The following is a 21789-nucleotide window of genomic DNA, read 5'->3' on the forward strand; positions in this document are numbered from 1 at the left end:
TCGACCGGCACGTTCCCAGGTGGAAAGGCACTTTTTATGACGTGGCTAACTGATTCATGAACGACGCAAGGCCGCCCCAAGGTCAATATACAGAAGAAGGTACCCATTGTTTGTATGCACTTCCACGTTTTTAAATGACCACGACCCACATACGCACTATTCATGCGTTAGCAAACCACAACATACCATTCGCGACTATGGCAAGGACGCTACAAGGTCGCTACAAGGCCAATGCAGTTTACGCATTGACAAGGTCATACAATCGCAGACACGACCCACATCGGCACGCAACTCATTCATGCGCATGCAACCGACAACAAAGCTCGACACAGCGCTCGCACTTTAGCCTCTACGAAGCGATGAAGCTTATATAATCACTGAATAACCACCCGCCAGGGTGGCTCTGGTGTAGGCGTCATTTCTCTTGGACTCTTTACATTTCATGATTAAATAAAGGTTAAATAGCCCCAGTCGTATTGTAGCAATTGCTTAGGTGCACATAGTTGTTAATTTGAAGCCACATAATTTTGAAAGTTGTAACTACAGAGTTTAAATTTACGGGACCGCCAACATCTCTCGCGACTATCGCCATCTCTTGACAGCACGCCAAAGACAGTTATTTTTCCTTCCACCGCTTTCGTCATCTCCTCTAGTGCCTCTACTCAATCTGCTCTATATTTTTCATCGTTGCCGCGGTTGCCGTCGGAGGGCGCAGCTACCGAAGTACAGTCGTACTCGTCACCTTCGTGGCGTCGACTCCTTTGGAAAGACTGGCGTTAAATTGATGTTTAAGCGCCGGTGACAGGTAGGACGATTACCCTTGGACTCTTTTCAACTGTCACCACATCAACCACAATGCTTCTGAGGTGGCGACAGCCGCCTCAGTTGTGTACGTACGTTTCTCCGCGGGTTGTGAGAGAAAAGACAAGATGGCCTCACACCGTACGACGTTCTTTTGTGAGCGATGTCAGAAGCTCTTGGCGTCGCAGCAGTTCAGTTACACGAATGGATGAACTAGAGCTACATCGTGGATCATAGAAATGATCACAAAACATACTACGTGTGCTAGAATATTTTAGTTAGCTGCAACCATACTAATCTGCTACAGTTACATCACGGTCTTCGTTTGCATATTAACTACCGGTCACTGCGACAATTATATTGTTATCGTTGCTGCGTTGGTTACTATTGCTTTGTATTTGGAAAACTGTTTTCACAAAAATGAGTAGGAGAGTAACTTTTACCTACTGTTATGCTAGTGCACAGCTGTTACTTCTAGAAGCGTATTTTATGTGGAGTTTAAGCGATCCTGCCATCACGTAGGGGATGCCAGAATCACAGCGCCCGGAAGTTGCCACCGGTAGTGAGGCGGGCGCCCGTCGAGCGCGAGCAAGGTCACCTCCGCGAGAGAGAGAGAAAAAAAAAACAACAACACTTGTTCGTGAAACGCTTTGATGAATTGCGCATTGTGAGCCGTACACACCGCGGCGTTTTGTGCAGGTGTAGGGGAGTGCTTGATACCGCGCTTCAATACGTGTGCGGAAAGTGTAAAAAAGTAGGGTTGTTCCAACTGTCGTGTGCGGAAAGTTGCATCGCTTCCCATTGTATAAGCATAGACGTACCGAAATTTTGCGCACGTAAAAATCATATGGTGAGGAAATATATGTAACCGATACAACACTTAACATGAACCAGAACCATCGATTTCGTGCCAGTTTTATCTTTAGAAGACTTATTTTCTGAGTATTCGGAAAAGCGGAAGTAAGCACTCGACCGGAAGTGCATGGAGGAGAAACAAGAGTGCCACTCGTTGTTAGGTCCACTAATAAATTTACATGCGTTCATTTTCTATGAGAAACTGACCATCTACTCACGTGAAAGGTGCTCCATTTTAGTCGATAACTGCTGCTCCATCACTAGGTGTGAAACATGAAATCTCAACTTCGTCACAGATCCAGAAACTCACGCAGACCCTCATGCATTTGCATAAGACGGCTCGAAGGCGAAAACCATCTTTTACTTCTCAATGTTGTGTTGATCCCTCGTGATCACGCATGGTTTTACACTGCCTCCGGGATCGGAGGCGTTGGAAGTTTTCTGCACTTCAGGCAGTCTTGCAGTGCCTCCGGAATCGACCCATCTTTGACCAAGCGACGTTGTGGTATGATGACGTCATCATGTGACATCGTGACGACGTCATACATTTTGGCGATCTGTGACGTCATGATGACGTCATATTGCGACGTCATCACTTGGTGACTTTTTGCATCATTCGTGTTGACGCTCCCGGCGCCCACGGTCACTTTTCGCATTTGATCAGGCATCTAAAGCATTCGCCTTAAAAATTTCGCCTTATAAACAATAAAAAATAAAAAAGGCAGTGAATATGACAAAACGCTATGGAAAGCCTAGGTCGAAACGACAAAGCCATAACTTGGGATGAGTTCACGAATCACGGAGGAAACGGAAAGACGAAAGCTGTCGCGATGCGTGCCCACCTTGCGAAGTCGGGATTCTTGAGCATGCAGTGCTGGAACTCCATGAGTGACATGTGACCGCTGCGGTCGAGGTCCGCCTCGGCGAGAACCTGCTCGATGAGTCGTTGCACGTCGGGCGTCTCCAGTCGGCACCCGGAGTCCCACGACGTCAGTCGCTTGATGACCTCCGCGAGGTCGTCCTCGCCAAGAACGCCGTCGTCGTCCATGTCTGCGCATTCGCATGGCCAGCCGCAGGCATCGTAAGAAGGCCATTACGTGAACGTGCGAAGCAGTGCTAGCTACAGCATAGGTGATCAAACTCAGGCATGAATCGACTCAAACTGACCTGTTAGTATCGAGTCTACATCCTCTGCTGGCCCGCCGCGTACCCAACTCGTTACCGCGCATTCAGTTATGATCAAAATTAACTCAGAGTCCGCTATTTTTACATAGTCTACCTGAATGCAAAATCCGGTGCATGCAGAGACCATTGAAAGTGGTTTACCGTTGTCAGGTTTTGCGAGTATCGACATCAGTTATCAACACCTCTGGCTCATCGAAACCCTAATCCCGAGAAAACCTTCCCATTCTCGTGTCACGCCGTCTTTCTCTCTTCCACAAATTCTTTTACGAGTCAGCCCAAGCTGATCTCATTGTTCCTACACATCGCCACTCAAGCCTGGACCAACCACGAAAATACCGTATCCCCTCCTCAAGCTCGCACGCTCTCCCATGGCTCATCGTTCTGCATCCAGGCATCGAAGGACTGGGAATGACCTTCCCACCAAGGAAATCTGACCCCATCAACTTCAAACACATCATAGAAGAGCTGTTTTTCTATATATGCCCACCCCTCATGTAAAACACCTTCCCTGAGGGGTCTGAGGTACAATCAATCAATCAATCAATCAATCAATCAATCAATCAATCAATCAATCAATCAATCAATCAATCAATAAGTAAGTAAGTAAGTAAGTAAGTAAGTAAGTAAGGACACACGGTGCGGCCACATCTCACCGAATATCTGGAAGGCGTATTCGGCCTTGACGTCGACGGGTGCATCCTCGCAGAGCACGCTCAGGAGGTCCAGAAAGTCCTCGAAGGACATGCGTTCATCCTTGCAGGATGAGAACACCCGCAGTAACCGGTCCCGGAAGGGATTGCACTGCGCATGCGCGTAGAATGACTAGAGCGTTCTTCTATTGTTATGTCTAAGACCAAATCAAATCAAACGTTCATTTTTTTTGCATAGTACGATTACAACGTGAATGATATACACAGGAGGGTCCGAAGGTCAGAAGACCGCACCGGGACCCTCTTTACAATATTAGTTACAAATTGCGAAGTAAGCATAGGAATGCAAAGATATCTAAACCAACCAAAAGAAACGGATACAACAGTTACAAAGGAAAATACTGCATTAATAGGAGTCATTAATACATTCTGTAATTTCACAAAAGTATATAAAGAGAGAAGTATGTTGCCCAATAATGTCCTGCGTGCAACTTCTGCGGTGCTGCAATGGCGATAAGAAAGTATCGGAATAACGAGTCGTGCATGGATTTGCGAAAACTTGCTCCTTCGGGTTTTGAAAGATTTGCTATAAGCCTTTGTCAACCTTCTTGGACGTGCTCATTTCGTCAGTGCCTTGAATGTCAACTATTAGTGTTAGTTTGCAGCTGAATTTTGCCGCAGGTACAAACCCACAGAATAAATCCATGTGCGCAACCCATGATTCCTACAATTAAATGACAGCAGAAAAATTCATTCGGCCGCGGCCTGCGAGTCAGATGTAGCAAAAGGCAAACATCATAGAAACAGACTTTTTAAGGGGATCGAATTAGACAAGCATTTGTGCTAAAGCGGTGACGTTTGCTAAGATTTCAAAAGAACGAAAGTGTATGTTCGTGAACGTTTCAGCGAATTGTGAACTTTCATAAGCGAACTTTGCATTAATGCCGCCTTCTTGATATTGTTTCGCTTTGCTATTTATTTGTTTATTTCAAGGCCGTCACCTATTCATTATGATTTGTTTTGATACACAGCACAGAAAAATGAAGTGGTTGAGGTGCACTTGACTTCAAGCTCTCAACAGCAACCCATTTTATAAGAGAACAGAATAACTGCGGCGCCACATATCCTTCGAACGACGATTGTATGAAACTGCTTGGGACGAGCAGCGTTTGACAACTTACCATTGAGGCAAGAGCACTTTCTTACGCCGTTGGCAGGAGGTACAAAGGAACGCAAATTAATAAAATCAAATCCTGATAGAACCGGACCAACACGTGAACACGTCACGGCAAGTTTTAGAGTGTATCGATCATCCGCCTCCTTTACAGTTTGTTTACTTCCTCTATGCAGTGTGCAATACGCCACAATGAGTAGATATACAAGTTCTTCGGCAAATATACTATTAATAAAACTAACCACATAGTAGCTAGGCCAACTACGAGATACCTCAATGCGCCGAGGGTTGGACGTACAATTACGCATTTCGGTGTTATTTTTTTTTTATGATAGCAACTGTTAACAGCGCAGTCTGTCGGGTTGTTTTGTTCAAGTTTTACAACTGCATTCACGCGATGAATGGCGAGGCAAATTGGTGGGTTTCAGCATTGTTGCCCGTATAATGTCACTGCGCCGGATCACGCAAAGGAAGGCGCCACCATTCAAGGCGCAGAATAATTGTTATAAATTGCCTAATAATACTCACGTACAGCTTGTGCTTCATAATGTAGCTAAGAAAGTTATAGGAGAAAGAAGAGTGAAGGGCATTGCAAGTGCCTCCTGTGCTGAGCGATTTGTGAGAGGTTCAAGTGTACGAGGAAACATTCGGTAATTACGCCCTCATGACGCAACTGAGCCCGTTACAATCTCTATACAAAAGAGACATAGAAGGAAACGTTTCATAATGACACTCCTTAGAACGCTCTCCGAAGCGAAAAATTGGGTCTGCGAAAGTACCGTATTCACGCGCGTGTAAGACCCACACTTTTTGCCCGATACATTCGCTGCGGAAGAAGTGACATTTGTGCAAGTTGGATTCTGTTATACATATTGAGTGGATTCAGCGCGATACATTCGCTGAGCCGTTGGTCTGACATGAGCCTTGCTTGTCGGTATGCAAGCCCACACTGCTTGCGCTGTACTGTGTCTGCGTTTGTATTCGCACGCAATCGCTGACTATACTCATTGGAAAAAAGGTTTGTTCAATAGCATTCTTCATTTTCGCTTTCCTCAAACTGAGGAGCCAGTTGTCTACGATCTCAGAGGCAGTGATTTTTTCTACGCGCAAGCGTAAGCGCCCCATTTGTCAAATCGCTGTCGTGGAGGCGGTCCCCACAAGCAGCGCGCGCCAACGAGCGCAATGTCAAAAATCCGCAAGACGGAATACCCAAAACAGTTAATGCAAAAAGACAAGACAAAAGTATAGACGACAAGAACATCGCAATGTGAAATACTCTGTAATAAAGAACGCTTTATGGAAGGACAAAAACACACGAGTGCATTTTGAGGATTTGTGGCATCATATGCAACATCACTGAAAAATCGACGCACGCACAATGACGCTCTTTTGCTGAACAAGTGCTAGTGAGGATCACAATAATGCCATGTTTTTTTTTTCTAATTAACCTGAGATTTCTTATTATCTGCAGCGTAATTGGCATGCACAAATCGCCTCGTCTAAATAAATCGAAATTGAAAGACTATGGTTTGTATGGGACTGGTATATAGCAAACCAGTCCCATAAAGTTTACAATGATATCCGAGATAACAATCTTGTGTACTAGTGATTTCGTCTGAATAAACAAGCTGAAAGACTTATACAACTTGTGGTAAACCCTCATTGAGCCCCCATAAAACTATTTGTTTTTTTATTAAAATGATGAATAGCAGAGGTTGGTGCCTTAATGGCGGCAAGGGCTGCACTTTGCTTAGCAAACAAAGTATACAATGCTAAAAAAATAAAAAAATAAAAAGGGCACAAAATATGTCACACAGTAGAACACAAGTTATTTAAACATAGTGGAATCCAACAGCACATGAGTCACAAATAGTCGAGCGCGAGTTCAGGTAGGTAAAATAAGTTCACATGTACACGCAGAAAGTCTATTGTTATGTATGGCTTGACATGCACAGGAAAACACACAAAAGAAATAATTACACGTAATATGAAACACGCGATCACAACATTGTACAATTCTGGAAACATAACAAGGTTAATGTTACGCATCTTGCTTTCAGTATAAAGCGTGCCTTAATATTTTCATAAAGTATTGGTTTCTTGGAGAAACTTCCTTTCTGACTGCCGTATACAGAAACAGAGGCGGGTCTTACGCGAGTAAATACGGCACATGCAACCGTGCGACGCGTGAATTTCTCCGAGCACGCTCATTTTTTATTTTTCCTCTGGAACTGAGCGCGCGGGTTTGCGTGCCGTGCGTGTAACTTACACGGCTTCCGCGTAAGAACTTCAAACGTGCCGCTTTTGACGCAGCCAACGGTGTACCGCAATCTAGACAAAAAAAGGCCCGTTGTTTTCTCGATGTCCTCTTTCTTTTCTCGCGCGTTCTTTCGAATATAATGTTAAGCTCGTCGTTCACGCGAACTTCTCAGGAAGACAACAACAAAAACTATAAAGAAAGAGAGGTCACACAGGTTAGAACTTCGTAACGGAACCCACACACGTGCCCGGAAATAAACTCCCCTTCTAGAGGCGCTTAAAACGGGCGCGCCGTCAAACGATGCTCCGCAGGACACCCAAGCCGACGAAGACGCGTGGGATAGGTACACAGTCCTAAGAACAATTCCATAAGCCCTATATATAAATGCGCTCGCGCAATCTTCGTAGAAGTTCACAGTTGCGATATTCCGCCTTGCTTCGTAATGCTGCGTGAAGCATTTTGTACACGATTGACAAGAAATGTTTACGGGCACACGCTATGAGTTGCTGCGGTGCCCCTGCGTATGGTAGCAGGAACACTAAGTTACGGGTGTGGCATGACACGGCGTTTCTAATGTACTGCCCTGTACTGGCGGTGGCTCAGAGGCGACGGTGTTTCGATACTCCGCATGAGAGCGCCTGTTCTGTTCGCGTTCAATACAACACTAATGTTGCGCTGAACTTTTGAAAAACACTCGATCACTTCCCTCGAACACGTACACAAGCGAGGAGCGGATGATAGAAACGAATGGCTGGCCTCATACTCACCCTGAATTCCGGCATCTGTTCGATGTACTTGACGGGAATTCTGGCGTGCTTGTCGGCTAACACCTCCCCTACGGCGATGCCCTTGAATCGCTTGAAGGCGCTGCATACGCACAAAATGTGGGTAAGGAGTTGCATAAGATTACTATAGGCAAAATTACCCTGCAGTAATGACAGGATTTATTATCCTAACCGCAACAAGTTTTTCCTTAGCGTATCTTATTTTTATCAGTTTCAAGACGGTTCTTCAGAGGACGATTGCTTAGAAGCTAAAAGTAGAATGGCATGCTTTTATACACGGCGACATTGAGAGCTGCGTTGAGCTGGATTGATGGGAAAACAGTTCGGGGAGGCATAAATAGAAAATGACCCAGATAAAGCCTAGCGATTTCGCTTTGTGCTTTGTGATCAGTTACGTCACGGGATCAGTCACTTCACGTGTGTGTGCGTGTGCGTGTGTGCGGGTGCGTGTGTGTGCGCGCGGGCGTAAAAACAGTCAGGATATTTATCCTGACGGCAGTGTTTCGTACGCATGATTTCGATGACACAGATACCTTTGCCATTTGACTGTGTCTTAGACCTTTTAGCTCTGCCTCATGCAACAGAGACGTGCGATGAATATTCGGACAATATCGGCCAGCTCGACAAGCTTCAGCTCTACCTTGTCTGTCGCCCTCATTCACATTTCATACAGCTAAATCTGTCACCTCATTGTTGGACGACGCAGAAAATGAAGGACTCTACCATCACACGTCATCGCCCCAAGAGTCAAATCTAAGTAACCGATTTTATTTTTTTTTCTTTTATTATCCTATTTTAATATTTTAATGCCTCTCCTCCTGTCTTTCTCTCCCCACTTCCCTTTCCCACGCAGAGTAGAATGTCAGCAATTTCTATACGCCGCCTCAATTATCTACCTTTCAATAAACGGTTCTCTCTATCTCTCTATTTCTCTCTCTCTCTAGTGTGTTTTAATTTGGGTTTATTAACGTTTTGTAAGCTACTAGCCTTGCAGAACTAGAATAAAAGCAATTCTAAACTGATATACGATATGCGGCCACAGAGAATTTACGAACCATATACGTCATCTATTCGCAAGGAGTCACGCGCCTACTAGGGCCGTTAGCATCAGCGTTTTTCAGAACGAGATAGCATATCCGCCACATCGAGTCTGAACTGTTGTCTGTTGCGGGATGGCGTTTTGCGTTTAAATTTTCTCGTGGTTTGGAAAGGTTGTCGTCTTGCCCTGTCTGCTGCGTCTTGACTTCCAAGAGAAGTGATGGATATTGCAATGGGCTTAACAAGCAATACCTGGTGTAACACTAATCTATCTATCTATCTATCTATCTATCTATCTATCTATCTATCTATCTATCTATCTATCTATCTATCTATCTATCTATCTATCTATCTATCTATCTATCTATCTATCTATCTATCTATCTATCTAATCTATCTATCTATCTATCTATCTATCTATCTATCTATCTATCTATCTATCTATCTATCTATCTATCTATCTATCTATCTATCTATCTATCTATCTATCTATCCGTCCGTTGTCTGTACTCACGTTTTGCTGCTTTCATCATTTCGTTGACACACTCTATGCCGAAACAATGCATGGCATGACATGAGTATACCGCGAACATGAATGATAGATCATGACACGCGTGCCGTATGTACTACGTCATCACATACTTGACAAGCAGCTGTCTTGATGCAATGCTGGCCTTTTCACTAACTTGCTACATACCACCCCACTGAGTCCAGCCGAAGCCTCGTGGTCTTCCCTTACATCCGCGAAATTTTCATGGGTTGGGTAGAAGTGCATTCGCACAGAAGAGGTGCACTTAGAGTACTACACCATGTACGAGTACTAGGCAATCGCTGCATACGTCCTTACACTGACAGTGCTGCACAGCTCAGGGCTGCTCAGAACTCAAGAACAAAGCCTGTGTGTTGAGCAAAGTGTGAATAATGCTTTGAAGTACTCTTTTATGAGAGAGCTGTTCGCAGCTGTGTGTTTAGAAAAACTTATTGTATCACAGACGGTTAACATCAATCACAATTTGACATGACGTTTTCTTGCTGGAAATAAGTTCACGAGAAATACCAAACATAATTACGCTGACCTGACACGTCGAGTGTCACTGGAGCCATTTAACGGAAAACGGTATACTTAATCCTTATCCTCTTCTACCGCCATAGCTTCACAACTCAATGATGTGGCTTCCCGCTACCTACGCCGTTGATATGTGCCGAAAACGCGATACCGATAACGGATAAATAAACTTTCCAGAAAAGCACGGTTTTCTTTAGCAAAGTGCCTTACTAGGTCTCCTGAAGGTAAACTCTTCCCCCTTTCTTCGTACCCAGCACTGTAGACAACAGCGAGAGACGGACCTATGTCGGATTGGGAATCACAATATCCGCCACCGGTGGCTAAATATGGAAGAAGAAAATTACGTGATCTCCCGCTAAATGGGACCATGAGCCGGAGCACTTGCACGATCGCGTTCCGTTGGCTTTCGTTGGGCATGCTACCGACCTCGCGTCGTGGAACGCGAAGAGGAACACTACGCGCGTCGTGCCTTCCCTCTAGCCTGGCCGTTAATTCTCACAGGGCGAGTGGGGAACGCGGTCGTCAGGCACGCGAGGGTGGGAGGGTAGGAGAGGAGAGAGAGGGGGAGGGGACGCGCATGCGCTGGCGCTCATCGCGGCGTTCCGCAGGAGAGGGGCACACCATCTCCCGCTAAAGGGGACCATGAGGCGATGCGAAGCAGCGTTTCGGCATGTCAAGCCCGCGTTTCAGAGGGGGAGAAGAGAGGGAGAAAGAGGGAGAGGGGAAGTGGAGAGGGGGAGGGGAGAGGAGAGAGGGAGTGGTGAAGAGGTACGTGGAGAGGGTTTGCGCATGCGCAGCAAGGTTTGATGCGCAGTAAGGGTGGTCACGCCGCACACCACCGCCACCACCGGTTTGAGCTCCGCTATAAGATACTTCGCATCTAATAAACTGAGGAGGGACCCTGACGTCATTCTCTGTGAAGCCTAGGTGAAGCCAGAAGCCGGCCATATTCACTAGGTTTATTCTCCACTCTTGTTTACGTACGAACAGCGCAGTAGAGGGCACGTCTCTCTCTCGGGCTTGAAAACCACGTGGGCTGCGCGGCATCGTGGCGATCCGAAACCAATGGAACCGGGAACTCAACACGCTGTGCCACCGTGGTACTATTGGCGAACACATGCTACCTGGGGTTTTCGACCACCTCGGGTTTTTGTAGCGCTAGCTACACTGGCCTAGCCGAGCCAGTTTCGCGTGGATCCTCAAGAGCCGTGCTGCGCATGCGCGAGGATCAGTGATGTCACGCACCGGAGCCGGCAACTCCCGCGCACTCCGCCGCCGCCGGTCTGCGCTTTCCAGAGGAGTGATGTCGTAGCCTTGGCAGACGTATTGGCGCCGGCGCGCGCGCAGCTATTCGCCTTCGCTGTGCAATCTCCGTTTGACACTGTCGTGGAGCCGCTTGATAGCGCCTCTGACTGGCGTTTGCCAGTGTGGTATAGCCAAGGAGAAGGAGAGCGCAAATGCTGCTCAACGGCGCAGAAGAGTGGAAAAGCTTAACTCATCGGATCCCGAAGTAGTTGCCCGGCAAAATAAATATACATGTGCCACACAATGCGCATACCGTGTGTGTGTGTGTCATTGGAGCAGCAGTAGGCATGATAATCAAGCTAATCCTAGACAGTCAGGAAAGCTAAGAATAATTAGCTGAACCTTTGCTAACGCTACGTTATCCTGGCATAACCGCGCTAAGCCACTGCAACATTTTTTAACGTGATCTAAATCTAATCGCTATTACAGTCAGTAGGCCTCGAAGTTACCGCTGGAAAATGGGTTGATTCAACTAACTCATGAACACATTTCATTACGCAAGAAACAGTGAGTATAATTATCTATATATACATAACAGAACAGCTTTGTGCCACCTGGTCTCATGCGCCTTTGAAGCGCTACCGGAGCACTCTGATACGACGATAGTCAATGTATTCAGCGCGGCATCACCTGCCATGCGGAAATGACACGTGGCATGGCCGATGGCCGCGACAAGGGGAGTCCCGTCAACGCTGATACGTACACGTCCTCAAATTATCTCCAACCTGTTGTGCCAGGGCACACACTTCAGTTGCATCAACATTAAATAACCTAGAAAATAGGCGTTTACAGACTGAACATGTTTGTGGCTGCTATCATGGGTTTGTTGTGAAGGTATTGATTCCGGGAGCGCGCTGACTAGCATGCAGATAAGCGCAATTTTATGACAATTTAATTTTTCGCACAGTGATAATATTTTTTTCTTATTTTTTTAACACCATGTAGTACGCTTCAAAATTTAAAGTAAACACAACTTTGGGTACTTACTGCAGGATTTCTTTTTTGGTAAGGAATGTCAGCTCCTGCAAAGACATTCAAGTATGTTCAGTGGTCAGGAGGTTAGGCAAGCTGCATATTCGGTTATGGAACAGAGAACACCCATTCGCGATACGCGATAAGAAGATAGCTTATACGAAAGGAATGCTTGTTGTATGCACCACGCACAAAAGAACTCAACAAACATTGCACGGAACCTTGTGTGTTTTCATCGAGCGCGGCAATCGTTCACGGCAATACAGAGCCGAAATTTCATGACGACGTAGTGGAATAAACATTTTGAAGTTGCAGTTGCCTCGTGTATAACCTTTCGTGCCGTATCTTTTTTTTTTTGCGCTCAGTAATATTATCATTATGGACTAAGCTCTCAAAGTCATTTTACAACAAGTTAACCAGTAGTCACATGTGATCTGTCCTATTTACGTACTCTGTAGTCGCGCAGCTCCTCAGCTGTAAGCTGGCTCTGGCTGGATCCCATGGCTGGCCTTGTGGAAGTGCATGCGCCCGGTCACCTGAAGGTGTGACAAAACACACACAGTCACTCCATCATACCAGCCCAACACAACAGTGCGAAAAAAAAAGGAAACATCGGAAAAGTTCGAAGCGCGGTATATACGTAATCTGTCAGGGCGCTCAGTGAGTAATTAGATTGAAAACTGATAGGGCTTTATACGAGGATGCATTTTCAAGTGTTCAGCATATTACAAGAGTATGCGGACGTTTTCAACGGACGCCATAACTTAGCTTGAAAAGGGCGACCGCTTTTTACATGAACATGCAAATATGCAGGTGTGCCATTGGCCGAAAAAGGCTCAAAGCAAAGAAGAGACAAAACGTAAGAAGGACAAATATATGGAAGTCAACCAGACAAGCGTCCAGTTTGCTACCCTACACGGAAGGTAAAAGAACGGTGAATAGCTTACGTGAATAGAATATAACTTTACTTCCTAAGCAAGGAATACCTCAGTTGTTCAGCGTGTGGATGAAATATATGAGTTTCGGTGTCCACGCATCGTGAATAATAAAACAAAACTTTCTCCCTGTCTTTGCCCCAACAAACAGATTAGCCTTCAAAGCTCCTCGACTTTTTTTTTCGTACTGGACATGACAATCACTTCTATGCGAACAGTATATTCATGTCATTCTTCTCCCCTTCATATGAATTGTACACGTTTGTGTAGTTACATTATTCAAGGAACATTAAAAATATTTTCAAAACGGACAGTCTCGCATTTAATAAAGGCAGTCGGCGCACAGCTGAGCGGCAGAATTACTGGGTTTCCTCGGCGTGAAACAAACTTTCTTGCGATTCGGGAAAACAAGTTCTACATCATAATTTGCACACTTAAGACAGCGCAGTTCATGCAGTCGCATACAGTTAGTCGGTATAAATTATAACCAATCCCAATGTTGTTGTTTCAGATTGGTAGATTAGAGGAACGACTGCCGGGAGGTTAATAGCGTGCGCTCGGATGTTTCCTGCGGCAGTTTCAGCAGCCATCATTGAGCGTACAACACAAACGAAAGAAAGAAAGAAAGAAAGAAAGAAAGAAAGAAAGAAAGAAAGAAAGAAAGAAAGAAAGAAAGAAAGAAAGAAAGAAAGAAAGAAAGAAAGAAAGAAGTAATGTATACAAACAATGCCTTACATTTCAGGACTGTCCTTTGATCAACGAGCCTGTCGTATTAGAAGCCTCGGACTTAGTTTCAAACTTTAGATCGCGTGGATATTGCTACCACACGCCTAGACTTGCGCGCACGGAATCTTTCCGCACGGACTTTCGCAGGATGGCGACCGCGAGGCTACGAAGCGAACTTTCGGCCTCCTTCACACAACGGCAGGACGTTACAAATATGCGTCGCCGTAGCAGACATAACGCTGAAACCATCGCGCGTCCGTGCATACATGCGTAAGCAATCTGCGGGCCCAATCAGAAAGAAAAGAAAAAAAGAGGGCCTCGGTGATTCTGCGAGTCTCGAAGTTTACACAACGTAATAAAGCGTAACGCGTGCGCTCGGCTTTCCACTATGCGCTGCGAACCTGCGTGGAACGAGAACACCTGTGACGGATGTGGCAAGACGTCTTTCGAAGCTTTCATCGCTTCGTGATGTAAGCGGCTGCAGCAATGTAACATACGCGATGCCACCAGTTGAAATAAACAAATAAATAAATGTTCGGCAATGTCCAAGCGAAAAACAAAGAAGTCGAGCCAGTTCTACGCGTACGCCGCGAAAGCCATCGGACAGCGAGTATGTTACCCCGTTCATTCTGACACTTCGAGTCTCTTCTTTCGTTTTGCCAAGTCGGTTCTTTAGTTCCAGTCGACGGCTCTGGTCCGGCATGGGTTACCCTAGACACTTCTCTCTGTCCGCTAAATCTTTTCCTGTCACCCCCAGCCTACCTTCTGCCATTTCAGGGGCAACAGCTTCCCTCTCGAACCACTCTTTGAATCGTCCGCCTACGTATCTTCATCACGTGACCCCCTTTCGCTCTCCTCTCATCGTACCCCCTCCTCTCCACCCTCGTCACGTGACATTTCTGGGGCGGCCACGCCAACGATGCCGACGGCACAGGGTCGGCATAAAGAGTTTCGCTGCAAAGAATGTTCTACAATGCGCCAGCGAAGCGATGCCCGTAACAAAGCAAGATCTCTTACCCGCGGTGTTTAACTATTGCAGTCCCGCGATTTTCGTTACGTACGTACGTCGCGCTTGTTTGAAGAACAAAAGCCGTCAACTTCGTATGTTCGAAACGTAGGCTGCGGGAAGGCAACGTCGATACCAAGATACACGAGCTCGAACGGGCGTGCTTATTTATAAATACGATAACGTGAAGTCGCAACTTACGAGTCATTTTATACGACTTGTGGCCATAGGTCGGAAAAAAAATGTGGAGCTCACTCACTCACCCAGGAAATATATTTTGCCCCGAGGGCTCACTCGGACTCAGACTCACTATTCTTTTAGACCTGACTCACTCCGACTCAAACTCACCAAAATATTACTCACTCTGACTCACTCAGACTCCAACTAACAGCTCGATCTGAGCATGAGTGAGTCTGAGTGAGCCGATTCACGAGTCCGTTAGCGTATAATTAGCATTTTCGACCATGGCGTCAGTGCTTTTTAAGATTGGAGTTGGGGGGGGGGGGGTAGTGAGCGAGGTCAAAACTGACGCCTCAGATTAATAGACATTGAGGTGGCGCATCAATGCTAGTGCGCTGAGGTATGTGTGAGTATACTTGAGTACAGTCGGAATCACACTTGTCTAGAGCGCATAGTCGGCCGCTTCCGCTGCCGTTTTCGGCAGAAATATGCAAAGACAGGCGCCGTAATGATACCGAACATAGTCATACAGCATGCTAAGCCCTCGTACTATAATTCAAGCATGAAAAGAAGCTTGCAGCTATCGTGAGGTAGCAGCTGCGGACGACACCAGCGTCCACAGCCACACGCTTGACCGCTCTATAGCCAAGTGTGATTCCGACTATAGATGCGAGTACAAACGTGAGTTGACATAAGGCTGATAGTAATGCTGAAGTTGAGTAGATAGGACCCTATAGGTCGGCAAAAAAATGTGGAGCTCACTCAGACTCACTCAGGAAATATATTTCGCCCTTAGGGCTCACTCGGACTCAGGCTCACCAAAATTTTCCTCAACCGGACTCACCCGAACTCAGGTTCACCAAAGTTTTTCTCACTAGGACTCAACCTCACCGGACTATTACTCACTTGGACTCGCTCAGACTCAGACTCACGGCTCGACCTGAGTGAGCCTGAGTGAGTCGACTTATGAGTGAGCTTGCCGACCTATGCTTGCAGCCGATCAATCACTCTAAATATTGCTCCAGGATTTGCTCACTGTACTATCGCGAGCGACGTGAGCTGGAACACCGAATTCATGTTTATTCAACGGTTACTTTGTAATGTACTCATACGAATGTGACGTACTCAATTGCCAGAGATACCTTTCCGGTTGAGCATTTAGTGTCATGAACAGTCTTGCACTTGCAAACTGCGTTTAGCCGCAATGACATTTAAGAGGTTATTTCAGTGTTCCAGCTCGTATTGCTCACGACTATATACATAGTTCGACGAACAGAGGCCCCGCAGCGCTTACGAGTCTTAACAGCCAATGTCACCGTTAGCGATGTGCTAGTAACTACTGTCTGCTCCCGTTTCTACTTAGAGCAGAGCCATTTTCTCTTTCTTTGATGCGCATGATCTACATTCATTTAAGCAGTTGCCGTCATGCAGTGTTAAACAAACTGACACTAATTTGATATATGGACTTGTTTGTCGTAGGTGACGACACTAAGCACTGTGAAGTGCGTTTCGAGCGCGACAACACGGGATTCGCGTGCAGCAATTTTAAAGCGAAAGCTTTACTGGCCTAGTCGAGCGAGTTTCGCTCTGTAAATCCGCGTGGCCTTGAAGCGAAGAACGGACACCTCGTGACAAGCCGAAATTTAGTTGTGGCGTTGCAGTTGTACACGAGCCTACAGCTCTTGGTTCCGCGAGCGCGTGGCATATGGTGGAGCAGGCTGAAGGGCAAGAAAGTTGACATGCTTGTATAATTCTTGCCTGACACTTGATAATTAAGGTAAACTGACCAGCAGTAGCGGAAAGGAAGCCGTTACATGTGGCCGAACTGCGCAGCTTCAAATTTGATTGCAATTTCTTATTTCAAAATAAGAATATAAAGAACTGAGTTTGTTAATTGTAAGGTGTAACTGGTTATATTTGAATACGAATTTATCGATGGACATATTGCGACCTTCTAACTGCTCAAATAATTGATTTCGCCACAGAATGGTTCATAAATTAAACGAACTGAGTATTTCTGATAGTATACGATATCGCAAATGTTTGGCCATATTTATTCACAGCACTGTCTATAGCATTATCGGCAGTAATACCGCCGATGGCACTCTCGGTTTTACTATCAGTAAAACCACTGATAGTTTATCGATAGTAGTACTATCGATAGTTTCTTTCTTTAGAATATCGATAGTTGGAAAAAAAAAACTTTCGGTGCTATCGATAGCCAATCTACCGATAGTTCTGCATCATTACAGCTGGAGGGCTAACGCGAAGAAGTTTTAGCGCATGACGCATGCGCAGTGGCGGACAACCCAAAGCGATTGCGCAAAGCGTTTGCGTACGCAATCGCTTTGTGCCCTACTCTAAGTCTGCCCAAGAAGATTCTGGTGCTGGGCATATGTTGGTCTATAGTATAAAAGAGCGATGAGCCCAGTCTTAAAGGACGCGTACACAATAGGAGCAAATTTCACGAACACACACGCTGGGTCTGCCTAAAAAATCTGCCCAAGAAGTACAAGTCGTTCGTTAGCATTGCAGACGCTCCTTCCATCTGTTCCCTTACGAAAGACCAAAACCGAGTCGCCACACAGCTGAAGCGTCATTTGACCGTTAATGCGTCAAGACGCATGCGCTGCAAATCCCCCGCACCACGCGTACAAATCAACCCCCCGCGGCTGCGGCTTACCGGCGTCACGTCTTTCCTTCTTTGCGGTCAGTCTTTCGAAGCAGCTGCAGCGTCGCGCTCTCCTGTTGCGTCCATGTGTGCATCTGTGCAACGAAGTTGTTCAGCGCCGCACAGCTGCCCGCGGCTCTTTTGTTTTGCTGCGCGCAAGCGGTTGTCTCGAGAAACGTGGCTCGGGAAAGCCGAAGGCCAACAATGGATGGGCCGCAGCCTCCTGCCCATTTGTCATCGGCGGCAGGGGCGTACGCGATCGCGGCGAGACGTCAAGCAGCGCGCAAGCGTATACGGCCGGATTATTCGCGAGATCGGTGCGTCACAGGGGTGACACATGTCGTTTCGACATGTCTACCGGGGTTGCATATCATCATCATCAATAAGACCCTTAAAGGGGCCCTGCAACACTTTTCGAGCATGCTCAAAAAGCGCTGCCGATCGGTAGTCGAGGCTCCCGAGAACACGCGAGCCAAATATTATAGCGATGCGCACGGCCTGGAATTTACAATAAATTATCAAAGTCAGCTGAAAATCGCTCCCTCTTCTCTCGACAAATGATGTATTAGTCCGCAAAATATGACGCGATTGTCGGCAGTTCACCATTGGCTGATGTTATAATCACGATAACACCCTCACTATTACTTTCGTTGTTAATTTTGAGTTCAATATGTAGATAATATGTATGTTTATATTCTGTTATCGCGTTAAAAACACCGAACAAACATTAATATTAGCACTTCCGGTCTCACCGACAGCTCGTCTGCTCGTAGTTGCGTGGTTCCGTTTTCTTCGCCATGCGCAGTGCCGAAAACGTGAATATTTCTGTGCTTTTGACCATCGCCGGTTGCCGTTGAGGGTGGCAGCCGTTCGAGTGTTGCCTCGTCAGCTGAGAACTGCATCGTCGGCACGTTCTCACGACCGACCGAGGCAGGGGCGCAGCGTGTCTCCGATAACAATGCTGGCGTCCGGTAATGGCGGCGCTTCGGGGTCGTCTGCCAGTGCCGTCTTACGAGGCGGTGTATCGGAGTATGGGCCGAAACCGATCTCAGCTGTCATTCGTTCCAAACGAGCGCGCAGGTTTGCTTCCATGGTTGGCAGAGCGATGAAAACACTACGGCGTTCGAGGTGCACACCCAACATTACCAACCGACGCGCAGTTTTCAAGCACGCGCGATACACAGTGCGATCGGCTCCGTTCGACGAGAACGACGCAAGCCGACCGGAAGTGGCGGCACAGACCACGTGGTTGCGCCCAGACGTCAGAGAGAAAAAAATGAAGAAAAAAATTCCGCCGGCGCTCTTGGGCGGAGCCTCGCTCCTGTGCGCTCCCTCCCTCGACTCGCTGCCTAGCTTTCCGCGCGCTCGCGGCGTTGAGTTGAGGGAGAAAGCTGCGGAACGTGATCTCTATAATTTGGTAACACCACTTAGACTTGACGGATTCGAAAAATTTTTGCGGCATATGACTCGTGAAGAGTCATACGTCAATAATGAGACTATTCCAATATAACTAAGAAAGGTGTTGCAGGGCCCCTTTAAATGCCCCTTGAAGGGCATCACATAAAGGGGAGGGGGGTACAACAACAATAAGTAAAAAAAAACATCGTCGGCGAAAACGAAATGACAGTTCGCGTGGAAGTGATATCACAGAAAATGAATGCACACAGAAAGCTCGAAAATAAACACGCTTATTACCTAAACGCGTAAAAGTAAAATAGTTATAAACATACGTAAACGTCGGATATACATACGTAAAACCGTAATGTACAAGGGGTAGCATACAGGCAGAGGAATAGCATGAGCTATTGGATTGTTATCTCGCTGGCAGTAGCTAATTTATAACAGCTGTTCTCTCGCACGTTAATGAAGGCGGGACAAATACATTTAGAATAGCTAGGGTACCCAGAGCTTTCCGTACGCAGTCGACTGCGTTTGTTGTCACTGAACATGCGTCGTACACTCACGGCTCTTTCGGTCAGCCGATTGGCCCCCATTTCTTTTTTTTTTTCGATAATAGCGCGCTTAGCCAAGCCGCCCCAGAAGCTCCTTTACATTGAACTCGCGAAGACCCCAGCGCGATTCTCTTAAGAGAGTTTGGGTTTACGGAGTTAAAACCCTTATCGCAAACCTTACGAAGCAAGGCCTTGGTACACAATTCTAGAACTCTATTATATGAAGATTTCTCGCGCATGTCTACGCGCTCGCTTGAAAGGCCTGCAACGCTGCCAACCCCAATCCAAGACACACTAACAAAAAGATGTCGCAGTTAAGTGGGATGTCGACCAGGTTAGCAGAGATTCCCGATTGGTATCGCTTTCAGAGCTCATCGATTGGCGGTACGCGTCAGCTGAAATTGATACATTTACACTCGAAGAAAAAAAAGTGTCCGTTGACTCTTCTTTACTACACATGTGACTCTCCCATGTAAAGCTCTCTTTAGAGAGGCACAATGACTCTCTTTAGGAGAGTCGTGGGATGGATGACTCTCTTTAAAAAGGCACGCTCTCTCTCTTTTCGGCCAGCCAGAACTTCGGCCAGCAAGATGTACGAGTACGCGCGTCTCGCGCTTGGCTTTCGTCGTTGTAAACGCTCGTGCGAGCCGAGCACTAGCCCGCGCGTGATGCGTCACGACGGGCTCCAAATGAAACACCAAAAAAGCGAAAACAAATAGACGCTAAGCGATCCGGAACAACTTATTGACAACCGTATAACGGGGTTTGTTTATATCTGAGGCACAAAACGTCTTCAGTTATCACTGAGCCTAAGGACGAAAAAGAAATGATATTACGGGCGCTAAATTATTGGACTACTTCTTGGTGCGAACGCATCCGCTGCAAGAAGTCTGGCTAGTCTCCACAGCGTTGCACCAGATGTATGAAACGGAGTGTAGTGCTACATGGGTTTCACGCGAAGATGAAATTATTCCTAATGCGCCCTCCCAAGGTATTCATGCAGAACACGCCTCATAAGGATCTGGACATGATTCGATGAACATTGCATTGACAAGAGTAAGCTATAGTATTCAAACAAGACAAGAGTTTCGTATGGGAATGAAGGGGCTAACAGTGGACACTTAAACTACACGCAGCAGTGCACGTAACTGGACTGGTTGGTACGTACAGCCGCCCATTTTTTTAACCTGAACGCGCGAGCATCGACCGCCAAGTTGATAAGCGCCGTACAACGGAGCGCAGTGGCGAAATGAACGAGAATACGCGCATGCGCGCTATGAGCAGTCGTGGGCAACTGCCGTCGGCTAGGCTAGGGCTTTTCCGCAGACGGCAGCTGTCCAAGACTGCTCATTGCGCGCATGCGCGTATTCTCGTTCATTTCGCCGCTGCACTCCGTTGTACGGCGCTTATAAACTTGGCGGTCGATGCTCGCGCGTTCAGGTTAAAAAAATGGGCCACTGTACATGTTTGTTCCCGTCCTAAAGCTGCACGATGTAGCCATTGTTACTTTTTTTTCCTGATCTTTTTTTTTTTTCAGGACGTCTTGAAGAAAACACGTCACATGCTGAAACATTGGCTCCAGCGGCAAGGCTTCTTCACTTCATTGCTCAACTACCGTTCGCGTCGGCGTTACGTTATGTTAAACTGGCTTTTAGACACACTTGTAGCGAGAGTCACCAGACTGTAGCCCAATACTTGCATGTTACTTGTTACCAGCCACGGCAGCTTTGAGGCTATTGCGTCGCGCTTTTAATCACGAGGGTGCAGGTTCGATTCCCGCGGCCACGACGGGTGATCAAACACGAGCACACACTATTTACTTAGCATTGTGTGCACCTTAGAGAACCACGGGAGGTCGAAATTCATCCGTATAGTCTCACACTGGGCCGTTCTTCGCGAACTGCACTGTGGTTTCGACACGTGAAATCCCATAATTTAATTAGCGGATGCCTTCGCTTGATCATCCACCTGTCGATCTCACTAACGCTACACGAGGCTTTTCGAACACATTCAGAGCGCTAAGTGGGTAGCCTATAGCTGTCCAGTAGAAGATTAGTGAGCACAGGCGCGGGCTCGCCAATAGGGGGATCCAAGTTTCATTACCGTCAGAAACATGCATGACCACGACCCTGCAGTTTAAAGAATTACGATGTAGGTCCCACTGAGTAAAGGTGTGGGTGAAATTTGTAGCACGCACAGTTGACAGTGACACAAATAAGATAGACAAA

At 46.6% G+C, this 21789-nt stretch overlaps 1 protein-coding gene across 5 annotated transcripts in view; it reads right to left on the reverse strand.

Annotated features, from left to right (window-relative positions):
• Positions 1 to 21789, reverse strand: part of LOC119371816 (calcium and integrin-binding protein 1) — a 32594-nt gene that overhangs the window by 4343 nt on the left and 6462 nt on the right. For 2 of the 5 annotated variants that reach the window (XM_037642280.2, XM_037642279.2), the window contains exons 2-6: positions 12543 to 12627; positions 12107 to 12141; positions 7693 to 7792; positions 3495 to 3642; positions 2499 to 2706 (exon numbers count right to left, since the gene is read on the reverse strand). In XM_037642280.2, the coding sequence (XP_037498208.1) occupies positions 2499 to 2706; positions 3495 to 3642; positions 7693 to 7792; positions 12107 to 12141; positions 12543 to 12593 (542 nt within the window). In that variant the 5' untranslated portion in view covers positions 12594 to 12627. Of the gene's footprint in view, positions 1 to 2498; positions 2707 to 3494; positions 3643 to 7692; positions 7793 to 12106; positions 12142 to 12542; positions 12628 to 13761; positions 13783 to 17621; positions 17760 to 21789 lie in introns of those variants that run through there. The other 3 variants (XM_037642278.2, XM_037642281.2, XM_049420002.1) reach the window with 3 other exon arrangements.

The sequence above is a fragment of the Rhipicephalus sanguineus genome, chromosome 10, assembly GCF_013339695.2.
Source record: "Rhipicephalus sanguineus isolate Rsan-2018 chromosome 10, BIME_Rsan_1.4, whole genome shotgun sequence".
Classification (NCBI taxonomy): Eukaryota; Metazoa; Arthropoda; class Arachnida; order Ixodida; family Ixodidae; genus Rhipicephalus; species Rhipicephalus sanguineus.